At 41.8% G+C, this 16,562-nt stretch overlaps 1 protein-coding gene across 2 annotated transcripts in view; it reads right to left on the bottom strand.

Moving 5' to 3' along the window:
- The window catches only part of LOC117546709 (interleukin-1 receptor accessory protein-like 1-B), a 185,661-nt gene that overhangs the window by 57,186 nt on the left and 111,913 nt on the right, over positions 1 to 16,562 (bottom strand). For both annotated transcript variants that reach the window (XM_034217049.1, XM_034217050.1), the window contains exon 6: positions 16,319 to 16,393. In XM_034217049.1, the coding sequence (XP_034072940.1) occupies positions 16,319 to 16,393 (75 nt within the window). The remainder of the gene's footprint in view (positions 1 to 16,318; positions 16,394 to 16,562) is intronic.

Raw genomic sequence — 16,562 nt, 5'->3', positions numbered from 1 at the left:
TAAAGGACAGAAACAACTTTGTTTCTATAGGTAAATACACATCTGAGTTGACGAATATGACATGTGGGGTTCCTCAAGGCTCCATCTTGGGGCCTCTTCTCTTTAACATCTACATGCTACCACTGGCTCAGATAATGAAAAACAACAAAATAAGTTACCATAGCTATGCAGATGACACACAAATTTACGTAACAATTTCACCAGGAGACTATGCTCCAATTCAAACACTGAGTGCATTGAACAAATCAATGACTGGATGTGTCAGAACTTTCTCTAATTAAACAAAGATAAAACTGAGGTAATGGTTTTTGGAGCCAAGGCAGAACGTATAAAAGTTAGCGCTGAGCTTCAGTGTGCAATGTTCAAAACAACAGATAAAGCCAGAAATCTAGGTGTAGTCATGGACTCTGACCTGAGTTTCAACAGTCACATTAAAACAGTTACTAAATCAGCCTACTATCACCTAAAGAATATATCTAGGATTAAAAGACTAATGTCACAGCAGGATTTGGAAAAACTTGTCCATGCTTTTATCTTCAGTAGACTCGACTACTGCAATGGTGTCTTCACAGGTCTCACTAAAAAATCTATTAGGAAGCTGCAGCTAATTCAGAACGCCGCTGCTCGAGTCCTCACTAACACTAAGAAAGTAGATCACATCACTCCAGTTCTGAAGTCTTTACACTGGCTTCCTGTGTGTCAAAGAATAGATTTCAAAATACTGCTGCTGGTTTATAAAGCACTGAATGGTTTAGGCCCAAAATACATTTCTGACCTCCTGCTAAATTATGAACCATCCAGATCTCTCAGGTCTTCAGGGACTGGTCAGCTTTCTGTCCCCAGAGTCAGAACTAAACATGGAGAAGCAGCGTTCAGTTATTATGCTCCAAATATCTGGAACAAACTCCCAGAAACCTGCAGGTCCGCTGCAACTCTGACTACTTTTAAATCCAGGCTGAAGACTTTTCTTTTTGTCGCTGCATTTAATTGAACTATTCATATCTTAGACTGCACTGTAACTTTTATCCATGTACTTTTTCTTTTGATGTTTAATTGAACTATTCATATCTTAGACTGCACTGAAACTTTTATCCATGTATTTTTTCTTTTAATGTTTATTTTATTAGCTTTTCTTTTTAATGACTGATTTTAAATGCCTTTTTCTTAATGTCTTTCATTATTTGTAAAGCACTTTGAATTGCCTTGTGTTGAAAAGTGCTATATAAATAAACTTGCCTTGCCTTGTGTTCTGGATCTCTTTTGTCTGCAAACTAGTGCTTCATACTGTCTACCCTACACCGGTTTGTATGCCGGTAAAGGAACAGTTATTATGGGGTTTTCCAGGGTGTAAGCATACAACACACTCGGTCCTTAGATTCTTGCAGCGCTGGTTTTCATTGTGCATTGAGAGATGTGTTGGCTTTCTACTATCCTGATTTCAATGGGGAGCTCGTTCCACCATTTTGGGGCCAGGATTGCAAACAGGGGTGTTTTTTTTTAGGGTTACCTGGGTCCAACTCTCAGAGAGGGAGCAGCAAGATGATTGGCTGATGCAGAGCAAAGCGCAGGGTGGAGGGTATTGTTTAACCATGTCCTGGATGTAGGAAGGATCGGATACCTGAACAGCACAGTAGGCCAGTACCAGAGTCCTGGAGACGTCCGGGCAGCTACTGGCAGCCGGTGTACACTAAGAGTAAGTCATTAATTCAACAGTTCCTCCATATCATTTAATTCCTGAGAACCTATTTGAACATAAGAAATGATGTGACTCATTAAATGGGTTGAGCCAATGCCATTATATTGTAATGTGAAACCAACCCCCATGGCTGATTTAAAGCTGGCCTGTGGCGTTCGTCTACTCTTCTGAAGTAAATCTGCTTTTCATATTTCTTCTGTGTGTGCTCCACTACTATGCGATGCTTAACCTAGTGATCTCACTCACACATTTCCACACACAAAGCACCCCAGGAGGTGACACGCATCGGTATTCTCCAGCAGACTGAGGGATGAGTGTAGAGCGGCTGGCGGATTGACAGCTGTTGCATGCGTGTAGATACCGCGCATTAAACTCCCTGACAAAACTGACATGGAGATATAAAGATGTAACGGCACTGTTTACGCATAAAGTCGTCTGAATTACAGCGGAAACCCTGCAGAACGCCGCAAACACATATGAGCGGCACGATCCAATTTCATTCAGTGTTTACCGATCGTGCCTTTGGAGATGCGTTGGAGTCATCGCCTTCTGTGGATAATAAATAATAAAAATGACGTAGTGTTTGAGCACGGCATGGTGTATGCCCTTGATTTCTTTTCCCTCCAGAGAAGAAGCTTGTTTAAATACAAGAAGGTGCACAGCGTGAAGCCTTCTTTTGGTTGGTTTGGTCTTTCTTAGTGTTTTATTCCAAAATAAATCTTAATGTTTGACGTCTTGCCGAACTGAAAAGATCTAACCCTCTAGCCTTTATCAAATATAGGTGTAGCTTACTTTTATAATACTTAGGTCTTTTCTTATGACCAGTACTGAAAATAAGTAAATGCTAATTTATTGATTAGTTTAAAAAAGGATTGGAATAAGCTTCTTTTGGAACTAGAACTTGAGAGCTTGGCCTTGGTGAAGGCAGCTCTGACGCTTATGCTACATTTTACCCACCTTTAGAAAGAAAGCTAACAACGTCTAGCAAAGGGCAAGTTTAAATAGTAACAATCATGACCAACTGTCAGATTTCTTCTACCGGACTTCCTGTCTAACCGAGAAAAATCAATGCTGTGAAAAGCATAACCTATTGTCAGATACCGACAAATTCTGTGAAACGAGGCCTTCTACTCTGTGTGTGATATTCAGCTCTCGAAGCTGTCTGCTGCTCCACGTCATGTACAGTGGGAACAACAGAAGTTACAAATAAATGAACAACGAACAAAACACAAATCCTGCCTTGTACCTTGTGCCAGTAAAAGCCGGTCAGAAGCCTGAAAGAGAAAACTATTATTCAGGTCAAAGTGCATTTGGTTTTTACTCAACCTTTGCTTTTTAAACTCGACCATACACAAACATTTCTATGATATTATTATTATTTTTTTTACTTACACAACATAGTGACATCAGTATGTAACACTCGCCCTTCTATTGGCTAGCGCTCAAATCCATTGAGTGTGACAACAAACAAATATGAACCTGAAAATTAGCTACATGGCATTGCTGTATTATTCTGCATGCTATGCTGGAACCGGTCCAACTTGCAGAGATTGGACTCCATTATATTTAATGGACTTTCCTGCAGAACACTGATAACAACCTGAAATGTGTTTAATGGAGACTAATGATCTATAAGCTCAACTGAACAAACACTAAAAGCTTAAATTAACATAAATGGTTGTCTCTATTTGTCTTGTGGCAGCCATGTACTGCATGTAGCATCAACATAACAATAAAACGTAAAATGTTACGAGCATGAACATCGGCTGGCAAATCCACAGCTGCTGACATTTGTGTCAGGGACAAAGAGCGACTGCACAGCGAGGATGACTAAAGACACCAACACACACGTTGACAAGTGACGCCACATCGTTTGAGTATTTATCTTAATGCATGTGCTGTATCAGCTAATGGGAAGAGAAGACTATCACGACTGCCTCCATGGCTCACAAATGCCTATTTCTCTTTTCATACACATTAAAACACACACTCTCCCTATTTGCCTGCTGCTTTATTAGTTGATGAGTCATAGCTCCTCTAAACTGGGACAACACACACACACACACACACACACACACACACACACACACACACACACACACACACACACACACACACACACACACACACACACACACACACACACACACACACACACACACACACACACACACACCACACACACACACACCACACCACACACACACACACACACACACACACACACACACACACACACACACACACACGTAGCCGGGGACTGAGTAAGCTGCCTGTGTTGATAGGTTAGTGCTGTTTTCATTTCACACATCCCTAAAAACGTAAACACCAGTAACACTGCTTTCACCATGAAATGGGCTAATTAGGTTTATCCAGGAAAACCTAGCTTATCTATTCTACCTATCGTTGAGTAAAGACATGTTATTGATTATGCAAATCCCCTTATTTGAGCCGAGAACGTCCCCATCAGCTTCTATTCAATCCATTTTGTGATGCTTCTTCTCTAAGATATATTTATGATATTTAATTTATAATCTGTCTGTCTGGATAAAAAGCAACACCACAGCAAAGTGGCTCGGCCAAGTTCTACTTCTGCTTGCCAAAAAAACTAAACTCTATACGCAGTTGTAAACGCTGACTTTTGTACTTTTTGTAAAGCAGCTACTGGGCACTTCTGCACTTTGATGGCCCCGAGTGGCAACAAGAGATCCTTTACAAGACTTTATAACCAAGAACATATGCATGTGATGTTGGGAAGATACAGACTACTGTATCTACTTTGAATCTTTGACTTGACTCCTCGTTGTAGATTAATTATTGTGCGTTTTGCAGCACGTGTGTGTGTGTGGGAAAGAAACTCCCTCTGGAGGGAAGAGAGGTATTTTAGCCTTTACTGACCATTGACAAGCACAACAACCTGTATAACACACTACAGGAAAGGGAACACCCCAAACAAAGCATATTATACCTCATTCACACCAACGGTGTTTCGGGGCCGGTTCGGAGCTGGAGCTTGAAAAGCACCGGGTTCTCCTGTTCACACCGCAGCGGAGCAGCCTCTTAGCTCCGGAATCCGGTTTGTTTCAAGCACCAAAAAATTGTCCGGCCAGAGCAAAAGCACCACATACGTCACGCTTACGTCGAGGCGGGGGCAGGGGCAGGGGCGGGATCAACTCCTGAACAACAACAAAAAGCCTGCGTTTTATCCAGTTTGTACACGACGATGGAGAAACTTAACAAGCAGCAGTGGTCCACTGAAGAGACCAGCTACCTGCTGGGAATCTGGTCTTCCGAAGAGGTACAGAGGAAGCTGGAGCACAATCGGCCATTGTTGTTGTCGGTGTCAGCTGTGAGGGGTTCGCGGTTTGGCTTTATGAAGCAGGCACGCAAACGGTTACGTCATGACGCAAACGATGACGCAGCACCAGTCGGACTCTGGGCGGTGTGAAAAGAGCCGGAGCTAAACCGAAGAATCGGTTCTGAACCTGAAAAGCTCTAGCACGGAGCTTGAACCGGAGTTGCGTTAGTGTGAATGAGGTATGTGAGGCCCTTTAACCTAAAGTAATGACTTATACCTAAAGGCTTTGCATCTGGAATAACACATTGCACTTACAGCGAGCGCACAGAACCACTCAGGCAATCAGACAAGCTCAGAGTGAGTGACAGAATTGGATCTGGATAATAAGAATGTCTGCATGTGGAACTGTTTACCTTGTATTATTATTTGTCTGAATATTATGAGCGTCAGAGGAGAGAAGATGGAAAAAAAAGTGACAGACAAGCAAATGAAGAAGTGAGGAAGAGACAGAATGAGCTCTTCCTGTTTGTTTGTACGACTTTCCTCCTGTCTGTATCCGTGTTTCCAGTCTGTGTGCGTACAGAAATAAATCAGACAGAGAGCACACAACATTTTAACTGATCCTTGGTGAAGCAGTGATTAAATCAGCCAATCAAGACTAAATTAAAACTGCCGGGGTTTTTGCCCAGGGTGTTGCAGGGGGGAGCGAATACTTGGAAAAACCTCAACGACCTTTTGCATAACCATAACCGAGTGGTTTTCTTTGCCTACTGTACACTTAACCATGCTGCCTCAAGGGAGCTTAGGCAGTAACCTCATTCCTTGTGGTTTGTCTGTGTGTTGGTTCCTGCGTCTGAGGATAGTGGTTTCTCCAGACTGGCTTTGTTTTCTTCAACAATTCAACATGTTACAGTTCATCTGTTAAAGGTGGGGTAGGTCATTTTGGAGAAACCGGCTCGAGTGCGCTAGAATTTGAAAATACACAGCCGGAAAAAATCTGCCACTTCCTTACAGAGCCCCTCCTCCAACACACACGAACGCGCACATGACCAATGAGGGCACGAGATAAGTGTGTGCACAGATGGAAGGCTGACAGGCAGGTAGGCCATCCAGTTACTTTAGCCGGCTCAGATGATTGGTCGTGCTTTTTACAGCGCTACGGCTTCCACAGATGACATTTCTTTATGGATTTTTTGTCAAAGCACTTCAGATATTCATTGCTATCGGATGTTAAGAGCATTCCATGGAATATAACAACAAGTGTATCTCGAGCCGGTTTCTCAAACTTACCTACCCCATCTTTAAGGACATGTCATGGACAAAGACTAAAGGACCAAGTCCAGGGACAAATAGTGTATAGTGAAAACAATTATGAAAAATATATTGAAACAATGATCCACCGATGCACAAGTCCTCCGAAAAACACTTTGTCTCAAGTATGTTTCTGTCACAATAACAATAGGGCGTCAGTGCATGGAAGGATGCTCCATGTCTCCTACATGCGTGTGTTTGGCAGGGAGAGAGAATAGTCTGCTGTGAGCTCGCTAAAGAAGAGAAGGAGGCCTCCATGTTACGGTGAGCCTGAGTCTCACAGATTAAACCTGAGCGCTGCCAACACGGCTGGCACCGCGGCTGCAGTTTCTCTCACTAGGATGCAAAGGGGGGGGAAAACTAAATATTTTTACAACAAAACATTTTCTGGGCACTTTGGTTTCATTGTTCAGGAACATTTCGGTCCCTCCCAAAGGCGATGTTTTGAACTGTGAAGAACAATTTTTGGATTTCATATTGGCAAGTACATCTCACCCAGAATACACAGGGAGGAAGCAATGGCCCAACTTCACACTCCTGTATACTGATTTAACTCAAAGTGGAAAAATAACACACTGAGTATACCTGCATAACAATCCAGACTGCATAGTAAGGTTGCTATATTTCTTTCCTGTCTGTATTCTTCTGTTTCTAGAAGGGGAAACTTTATTACTCCATGTTTCCTTTTCTGTCTCTTCCTTAAGACCAAGGCTTTTTAATCTCTGATGAAATAAAAGTAAAGGAATTTCTTATTCCTAATATTTATAAGAACAAAGACAAAATGACTACCTTTATCACTAAATCAGAGCAACAAATGTCATCATATTGCATAACAGGAGTGATAACACTGTCTATTGTATTATATCTGCTCTATTTTATTCTATTCTGGTCCATAGAGAGGTCAGGGTGACCTGAGCGTATCATAATCCCTCCCACTGCCGAGAAAAAATATTGTTTCTTTACCCAAGGTACAGAAACAAGGTGTTGCCTGACTCACAGCGGTTATGAGACAAATATCCACAACATTTCATCTGACATCATTATTCCCTGTAGCATTAAACGCCCACGGAGCAAACAGAGGACCGCAACTGTGGATCCAATGGGCCGACACAAAGCAGACACACACTGTATCTGTGTGGTGGAAGACAGCTCTGATTGCTTTAGCACGTACGTGTCCCTGGTGACAGTGCGAGGTGGTAAAAGATGCAGAAGCCCTTTGTTTTGGTGAGTGTGACAAACCCTGAGCATTAGCCTCAAAGCTTTTATGAAGAATATTGCATTTCTATACTGTGCGGATATCTGTGTGTTTGTACAAGAAACAAGATATTTAGCATCAAAAATCTGTCCCGCTGCTCAGAGATTTTACTTGCCTGCCTTTCATTGAGCATATTCAGGCAGTAGCCTATACACACCAACAATGAAACACATCTTAGTTCATTATAAACAGTAAAGCTCACTTATTTGTATCCTAATTATGTTCCATGTAATCCATTACGCCTGGTAGCAGATGTATCATGACATCATAGATCTGTGCTTTCATGTGTTTGTCTTACGGGTCACTTGCTTAGTTTACTGCCACTGTCCACCCCCCCTCTAGCTTTCTGGCCACACATCAGAGGCCGCTCCAAACACACACACACTCACAATAACACATACACAATCAGAAGTTGGCCCTAAACACTAATGTGAGAGCAAAGAAAGTGCACGTGGGAGTATTGCCCAACCAAGGTCACGCTCCGGGTGCAGAGGAGACGCTGTCATCTCCGTCTGATCTGGAAATAAATGCAGCCGGAAGGAAACCAATATGGCCACCTGTTTGGCTGGAAATACTGCGAAGGCAATTAGTTCAACTAAATATCAAGGGATTGATGATGAGGGAGAGTTTGCATAGTTTGCATTTTGACTGTGGAGTTAACCGGTAAACTTGGCTTCAGAAGAGAGGTTGCTAAACTGTTGAGAAATAAAAAATGCAAGCTGCTCCCCTGCTCTCAGCATTCAGGGAGAAAAATCTCTGCACAATCTTAATACAAATATGCATTAAACTTCCTAAAATATTAGAAAGAAAGAATTATATTCCAGTCACCGGAGCAACTTAATGTCTCTTCCGCCTGTTAAAGTTGTGGAATAGGGGCTCAGAAAAGAGACAAGTGACCCCGTAGTGTCTAGGTTGAAATCAGGGTTACTCTAATGCAGGGGTGGGGAACCTGCGGCCCCCGGGGCGTATACGGCCCGCGAGACAATCTTCATGTCCACATGAATAGGAAACTAAATACATTTGCACACATCTTGTGTCCATATCTTTCTGTTTTGGTGGTCATGCCACAACCGTGCACGTGAATGCATGTGCGAGTCATGGTAAAATATCTGGATTAAAAGGTTGCTTTTTCTTTGCACAGCATGAAGGAAAGGCCAAATGAATGGGCTGTGATTTTAGTATTTTTAAGCAGAGGTCAATAATTTGTACGGCCCTCGGAGGATGTTGAAAACATTGAAATGGCCCTTGAGAGGAAAAAGGTTCCCCACCCCTGCTCTAATGGCTGTAATCCCTGTGCTTAGCAGCCACACTAAAAGGTGCATTTCATTTGAAAGCAGGGGGCTCTCAAGTGCCAAGCTGTCCCACAGAGCTGAACAAGTGTCCTTGCTGTCGGTAAATCCACGTGCCGGTTTTTGAATCAAGTTTGGGTACAGTGGCAAGAACAAGTATGCAAACACAATTTTCTGGTTTTATGGATGTCAGAAAATGTGATCTTATCTTCAAGCGGTTTTAAGCTAATGACACAAAAACATGCATAAAATAAATGCACTGTAATTCCTCCCCCACCGCATTTTTTGTTTCCTTTTTGCTGTGTGAGCAATGTCCTTGCTCCGTATTGGTGTCTCTCTTGTTATTGAAAGATGGCATGGAGTTATTGCGGTTTCACTACACAATGCTACACAAAATCAACTGGTAGATCACTCTGCAGGCAAAACACAAAACCACTGTCGAGTATGAATCAAGTTATCCTCAATTATCCACGTTACTTGAGTTGCACTTAAGATGCTTTATGTATTTTTGTCAGTATGGTTCTTATCCCTCCCGGCTGATTTATAATCCATCCATCTGCTAAACTGACAAAGGCAGACGTTTTGTGACCTTCCTGCTTGCATGCAGGTGCAATGCAGAAACACTTAGGCCCTTAAACATAGAAATAGAGAACAACAACAAAGCAGCCTTCCTGTAAACTACATGCCAAAGCCCAATTTATGATTAATAGGTCCAACCAGAGACAGGAAGCATTGCTGGCACGGACACAAGGCAGTATATCTTAATACTCAAGTGGCTTGGCTGGTCCTTGATGCTATTTTCTGCTAAGGAGAGAAAACGCCTGCTACCATTTTTCCTTTTAGTTTGCAGAGACAGGTCCAAGGCTGCAGGTGGGAGCAGCTGACAGGGAGCAGAGTCAATGTGGGGCGGTGGCTTGAATGTTGAGGTCAATCAAGAGCCTAAATAGGACATGATCTGGTGCTCACGCTCTGGTGAGTTTCCTCAAAGTGTTGAGCAAACTTAAGGTCCAGCGGGCCGAGCAGGTCTCTGAAGCCGTTGCACAGACTGTCCCCTCATTAGCGTACTTATATAAAACACTAATGGGAGTTGCCAAGAACCCCTTCCAGGCACCACCAGCAACCCCTCCCTGATTTATGCCTCCACGCTGCAGGGCATATTAACCATTAGGGACAGTGTGCTGTCTTGTATCCACTTTCATCTGTAATAACTCAAGGTAAGACTCCGCCATATTTCATCCCCTCTGTGAATCCTAAATGATTCGCATTGCTCCGATTCTTCGCCCCAAACTCCCCCTACCTTAATTTCTCTCTCATTCTCTTTCCCCCACCTCCTCTTCTCTCTCGTCATCTTTATCTCACTCTGTCTTCCCCTCCCCTGCCGGGCCATGACTTATCTGGAGGCTTGCCAGGAATACATACACTCGCAGATGTACAATAACTTGAGGGGAATAAATATGCCCTAATTGAGAGAAATGATGTAATATTGATCCTCGGGCCTCTGAACCTTTGGCATCGATGGAGCATTTCTGCCGAGCCCGTGACATTTAGAGGGATGGCTGGTGTGTGTGTGTGTGTGTGTGTGTGTGTGTGTGTGTGTGTGTGTGTGTGTGTGTGTGTGTGATGTTGGGGATAGGTGTGGCTGTATAAGTATTTTTTTACTTTGTGAAACTAAAATGTGTCTGCTCAAGGTACGGGACATCTCTAAGTGGTTGACCAATCACAACAGAGTTAGATGGTTTTAGGTTGAAATTGATGACGTTTCCATTTAAAGTTATCTTTGTTTTGCATGATGTTAATTAGGCCAAATATTTCCCATAGATAAAGACATAAACTCCAGGCTGCTTTCAAACCGCTCTTTCAAGTATATTGTTTTTATAAATAATCTAAACGACTACTTTGAAATGTGCTATATGAAAATAAATCTCACCTTGACTGACAAAAAGAATAAAGACAGGTGAAGAGTAGAGCTGCAAAGCAGGCAGGCGTCATGTGAAGACAATACATGATGTTGCCAGCAAGAAAAACACAAAACTCAATGATCATGTCATCCTGACCCTTCGACGTGAACATCCTCTCTCCAGGACTCTTGGTATTTACCTTGAACATGATCTATCGCACATGTCTCCCTGTCTGTGGCATGGTGTGCCTTCATCCCACAGCAGATTGTCAGCAACACATCAATATTAAATCGATAAAAATTGGAAATGATGCCTGGATAAATGCGAAAACATTATACCATTAGAAGATAAAATCCATACAGCTACAGGAAGAAATGTGTTCCAGGATAATGGGAGGCTCAACATTCATAGATTGATAACGTCGAGTAAAGGTTAAACAAAAGAGCATCTGTTTAACTGAGTTTCAAACCTTTGAGTTTGTAGAAAGATGAGTTCTTTACAATGGTGCTGTGTTTCAGGAAAGAAATGAGGGACCCTACAAATAAAATAGGGCCCCTTTAAAGGTGGGGTAGGTAAGTTTGAGAAATCGGCTCGAGATACACTTTTTGTTATATTCCATGGAATGCTCCTAACATCCCGATAGCAATGAATATCTTAAGTGCTTTGACAAAAAATGTCATCTGTGGAAGCCCCGTCCCGGCTAAAGTAACTGGATGGCCTACCTGCCTGTCAGCCTTCCATCTGGGCACACACTTATCTCGTGCCCTCATTGGACTCATGTGCGCGTTCGTGTGTGTTGGAGGAGGGGAAAGTGGTACCTTTTGTTTTAAGGTAAGGAAGTGGCAGATTTTTTCCGGCTGTGTATTTTCAAATTCTAGCGCACTCGAGCTGGTTTCTCCAAAATTACCTACCCCACCTTTAAGGAAGTATTTGTCAAGTCTATATGGTTTCAATATAAGCTTGGAGGAAATAGGAGTCTGACCTGCAGCAGAATAACAGCACATTGATGCGCTCACCTCCTCATTACAACACAACTGCAAACTCTAATTTGATGTCGCTGAGGATAATGCTTTTGTTCTGAAGGCATCCTCTGCTTATAGTCTATCATTAAACAGTGTGACTCCCTTCAGATGAGTGACTGAAGACCAATTCCCAGTTTATTATTTACCAAGCAACAAACGAGAAAGCTGAACCTCTGTGAGGAGTGCAGATTGTTATAGAGGAGCTGGAGAACAAAGAGTGTTTCCACAATGAGGAAGCGATACAGATTCCCAAGCTATGTAATTAAAAGGACGGCCTTTTGTTTACTCAGTAGCGGTTCAGAAATGATTATGTTTGATGTTCTACTACTACTTAGATGACAGGGATTTGCTGTGGGAAAGTTTCAACATGAGCAAACAATTCTTACTAAATTCAGGTTAATGAGGCCCTATTAAGCTTTTTGGGGTTCTCCCTTTCCTGTAGTGTGTTGTATTGGTTTGTTGTGCATGGAAATGGTCTGCAAAGGCTAAGATATGTCGATAAGTGTTTTTCTGTACATATCTGGTACAATATTTGAATGAGACAAGAAATAAGAAAAGGTGGAATAAGTTCTACTACATGTATAAGCTTAACTTCTTCCTAGCTTGGAATAAAACAACAAATTCCCTCCAAACCCAAACAGGGTCCCAAAAGGCATCGTGGGCAACAAAGCTAATTACTAACAGAGGCACAAGAGGACAAGAAAACAGGGCAGTTTTGGGGAAGGTAAATACACCAAAAGAATAAATCAAATTACTCTGACACGAAACAACTCCTGGGATGCATTTAAATTAACTGATTTCTGATGCATTAGAGTCTAGGTGGATAGCTGCTCAAAAGGAGATGGAACAGCTTAAAAGTGTATTTCAGGGGAATTTAGAAAAGAGGCTCAACACCATCACCCAGTTTTTTTCTTCGTTGCAATTTCAGAAAACTTGCCGCAATGTCGTAATGTCAAGTGTCAGGGGATGAAGTGGGATTTCTCGAGGAGGAAGGCAGTTGAACGGTCTTGAAGTTTTAACAGCCAATCAAGATCAAAGAGGATCTTGCCGGATTATTCCCAGAATGAACATCACAAACAGAGGCCGTAAATTCAATCCAACCCGGAATTAAAAGTCAGAAAAGGTAGACATGGAAGGTCACAAGTGACACGCCATGCAAAGACACACAGCATCATAACAAATCCAACATGGCAGCGGTATAAAGGTTAAAGAAGCAGGTGTGTGAATGCAGGATGAATCTCTGGTTGTGTTGTTATATATATTGGGCTTGAAAACTGCAGTTATTAAGCCACTGCTAAAAAAGAACACACTCGATACACTGATAATCAGTAATTACAGGCCAATTTCAAATTTACCATTTTTAAGCAAAATAATTGAAAAGGTTGTCTACCTTCAATTTAACAGTTTTTTGACCTCCAATAACATTTTAGACACTTTCCAATCTGGTTTTAGGTCTCGTCATAGCACAGAGACGGTTTTATTACATTTTTTAAATGACATTCATTGTAATACCGACTGTGGGAAATCCACAGTTTTAGTTCTATTAGACCTCAGTGCGGCGTTTGACACCGTAGATCACAACATTTTAATAGAAAGACTAGAGAAATGGGTGGGTCTGTCTGGCACTGTCCTAAAATGGTTTACATCATATGTTGAAAACCGAGAGTATTTTTGTTTCAATTGGTAGCTGTACATCAGACAGAACCAAAATGACTTGTGGAGTTCCCCAGGGGTCGATCCTCGGGCCCCTTCTATTCAATTTGTACATGCTGCCACTTGCTCAAATAATTAGAAATAACAACATTTCTTATCATAATTACGCGGATGACACCCAAATCTACATATCACTTTCCATAGATGAATACGGTCCGACTGATTTATTGATCACATGTCTAAAACAAATACATGACTGGATGTGCCGTAATTTCTTACAGCTCAACACAAAAAAAAACCGAAGTAATTGTTTTTGGAACCAAAGAAGAAAGAATGAAAGTCTCTGCACACCTGGAATCACTATTACTCGAACCGAAAAGTCAAGCAAGAAACTTAGGTATAATTTTAGACTCTGACCTCAATTTTAACAGCCACATCAGGGCAATCAACAGATCAGCCTACTACTGTACCATCTAAAAAATATCTCGCGTATTAAAGACCTTATGTCCAAGCAAGACCTTGAAAAACTTGTCCATGCATTTGTTTTTAGCAAGCTTGACTACTGCAACAGCATCTTCACAGGCCTCACAAAAAAATCACTCCATAAACTCCAACTAATTCAAAATGCTGCTGCCAGAATCTTAACACGGACAAAGAAAACAGATCACATCACTCCAGTACTGAGATCACTGCATTGGCTTCCAGTTAGTGAGAGAATTGACTTTAAGATTTTAATGCACACATATAAAGCACTAAACGGGCTAGGACCCAAATATATCAACGACCTCCTTCAGTGGTACGAACCCAGCAGACCCCTTAGGTCTTCAGGCGCAGGCCAGCTCACTGTTCCATTTGTGAGATCAAAGCGTGGGAAAGCAGCCTTCTGCATCTATGCTCCTAATGCATGGAACAAACTCCCAGAACATCTGAGAATGGCTAGCACTTTAGAATCATTTAAATCAGGTCTAAAAACATTTCTTTTTAATATGGCTTTTCAAATGTAAATGTTCTAATTTTCGAACTGTTAAACATGGTTTTCTTTCTTTTAATTAATTATTTTGTGTGTTTTGTATTTCTTCTCAATGTATTGTGTTTGCTCTGTTTGATCCTGTAAAGCACTTTGAATTGCATTACTGTATGAATTGTGCTATACAAATAAATTGCCTTGCCTTGCCTATATTAGATATAGATATTAGAAATAGCACACATTAGGACTCTAGTAGAAACAGTGAAAGCGGCTCGCGTTGAACTGTCAAACTGAATTACAGACCTGAACCTCTGTGATCCGTACCACGAAAGGAAAACATTAGAATGACATGCCCACTGAGGCCTGAGAACAGCATTTACACAACATTGTTTAATCAAGTATTTTAAATTAAATCTATTATGAGGATCCACATCCATTAGGAGACAAAAAAGGGACAATGTGTGCTGATTAATTGGGGCCCCCATTTACAGATCCCTCTGTGGGTCCCTTGAGTTCCTCTCTACGTCTCTCTTTCTCCCTCTCACCTGCCTAATTAACTGTTATCCGGATACATTTATGCTCAGGAGAATGAATATCAAAATGACGCAAAGAAACCCGCCAAACTGCATTTGACTGGGCTGTCTCTCTGTGGATGACAGCCCAACACTGAGAGGAAGTGATAGAGGTGTTGAATCAAATAGTTGTTCATACATTACGTTTATAACAATGGGTGCAGATGTAAACGAGCAGAATAAACCCATTTCCACTATTCCTCAACCAAATAAAACCAAATCTGTTGCAGTTAGATTACATGTAATCCGTTACTCCTGAAGCCTGTCTCTCAGCAATCAGGTAAAGGATTTAGAAAATCTCCATCATCTACTATCACAAAACTTAATTACATGAACGTAAGCCAGAGCAGCTTTTACTGTATCCATGATCAATTTAAAAGGTACAATGATCTGCGCCTATTTTCTGATTGCCACCTTTTACCCCTGCGCTCCAGTTGTGTTCATCGCCCATGACAAATTGACTTCAAAGGAAGTCTCCATCATGACCCATTTTCCCTTCCACCAACAGCTGAGCTCTCACCCAATAAGGCACAAAGCGGGGAATTTTCCCATGAGCCCCTTGTGCATCAAAAGGCTGGTAAGGCAAACGGTAGAGCACGGCTCTGAGGAAGCCGCGTGAGGCAAAATGGGAGGCAATCATTTGAAGCAATGCTAATATTTGAAGGGAATGCGGAGGGAGATTATGAATGGTTTTCAGAAGCACCACTTCCATCCATTACTGACTCATTACAGCCGAGCAAACACAAGAAGCATCCATGTTGCACACGCTTTAACCGAGATGAATGTGATCAGTGTAATTACATTGAGAAGACAGGAGAGAAAGCGCCGACATGCCTTTCATACCGACTGAAATACTTTCTTTCTCATACACTGTGTCGATGACTCAGTACGCTTTCCTACCAAGATCAAAACTCAAAGTTCAAACACAAAAGAGAATAACATTTCATTCTAAACACTGGTTACGTCAAGTGCTACCTGTGCTGAAAAAACTCAGCTACAAAAGATATTTACAGTAAATGCTAGAAACTAGTGTCAGCAGTTTTGCAGAGCGGAATTGGACTTAATGTGCATTTTTGAATCAACTTCTTGGAGTTTTATTAAGTAAAACGTAGTATCATAATTTAATTTGACCCCCACATGTCCACTGTATTTGCACAGCAAGCAGGGAATTGACAAACAAATCCACATTTAAGTCGAGCGGCACCTACTTAAGGGGAATTGGCTTTAATCAAATAATCTAGAAATTTGAAGCGATGCCATTATGACAAGCAGGCATTTGCTGCATGTGTGACACACCACGCTGCATTGATGGACAGAAAATAATCTCTCAGTGAGGGGAATGAAACGTGTCTCTTACCTATTGCCATCTCCATGACGCTCACTTGGCTCTCCGAGGGGAAGAGGATTTTGGGCGGCTTGTCTGTCAGGGGAGCTGTGAAGACAGAGAAAACCAGAGCACATTACATGTCTCCTCCCTTGGGCAGTAGGAGTATGATTTATTCATTAAAGACCACAATAAAAGGCTGCATTAAAATGAGAACAAATACATGGAAATACAATGTGGACAGAGAAGAAAATGGATGAATAACTGTGAATTACCC

This window comes from Gymnodraco acuticeps, unplaced genomic scaffold (assembly GCF_902827175.1).
Source record: "Gymnodraco acuticeps unplaced genomic scaffold, fGymAcu1.1, whole genome shotgun sequence".
Lineage (NCBI taxonomy): Eukaryota > Metazoa > Chordata > Actinopteri > Perciformes > Bathydraconidae > Gymnodraco > Gymnodraco acuticeps.
This window is presented reverse-complemented; position numbering and strand designations above follow the sequence as displayed.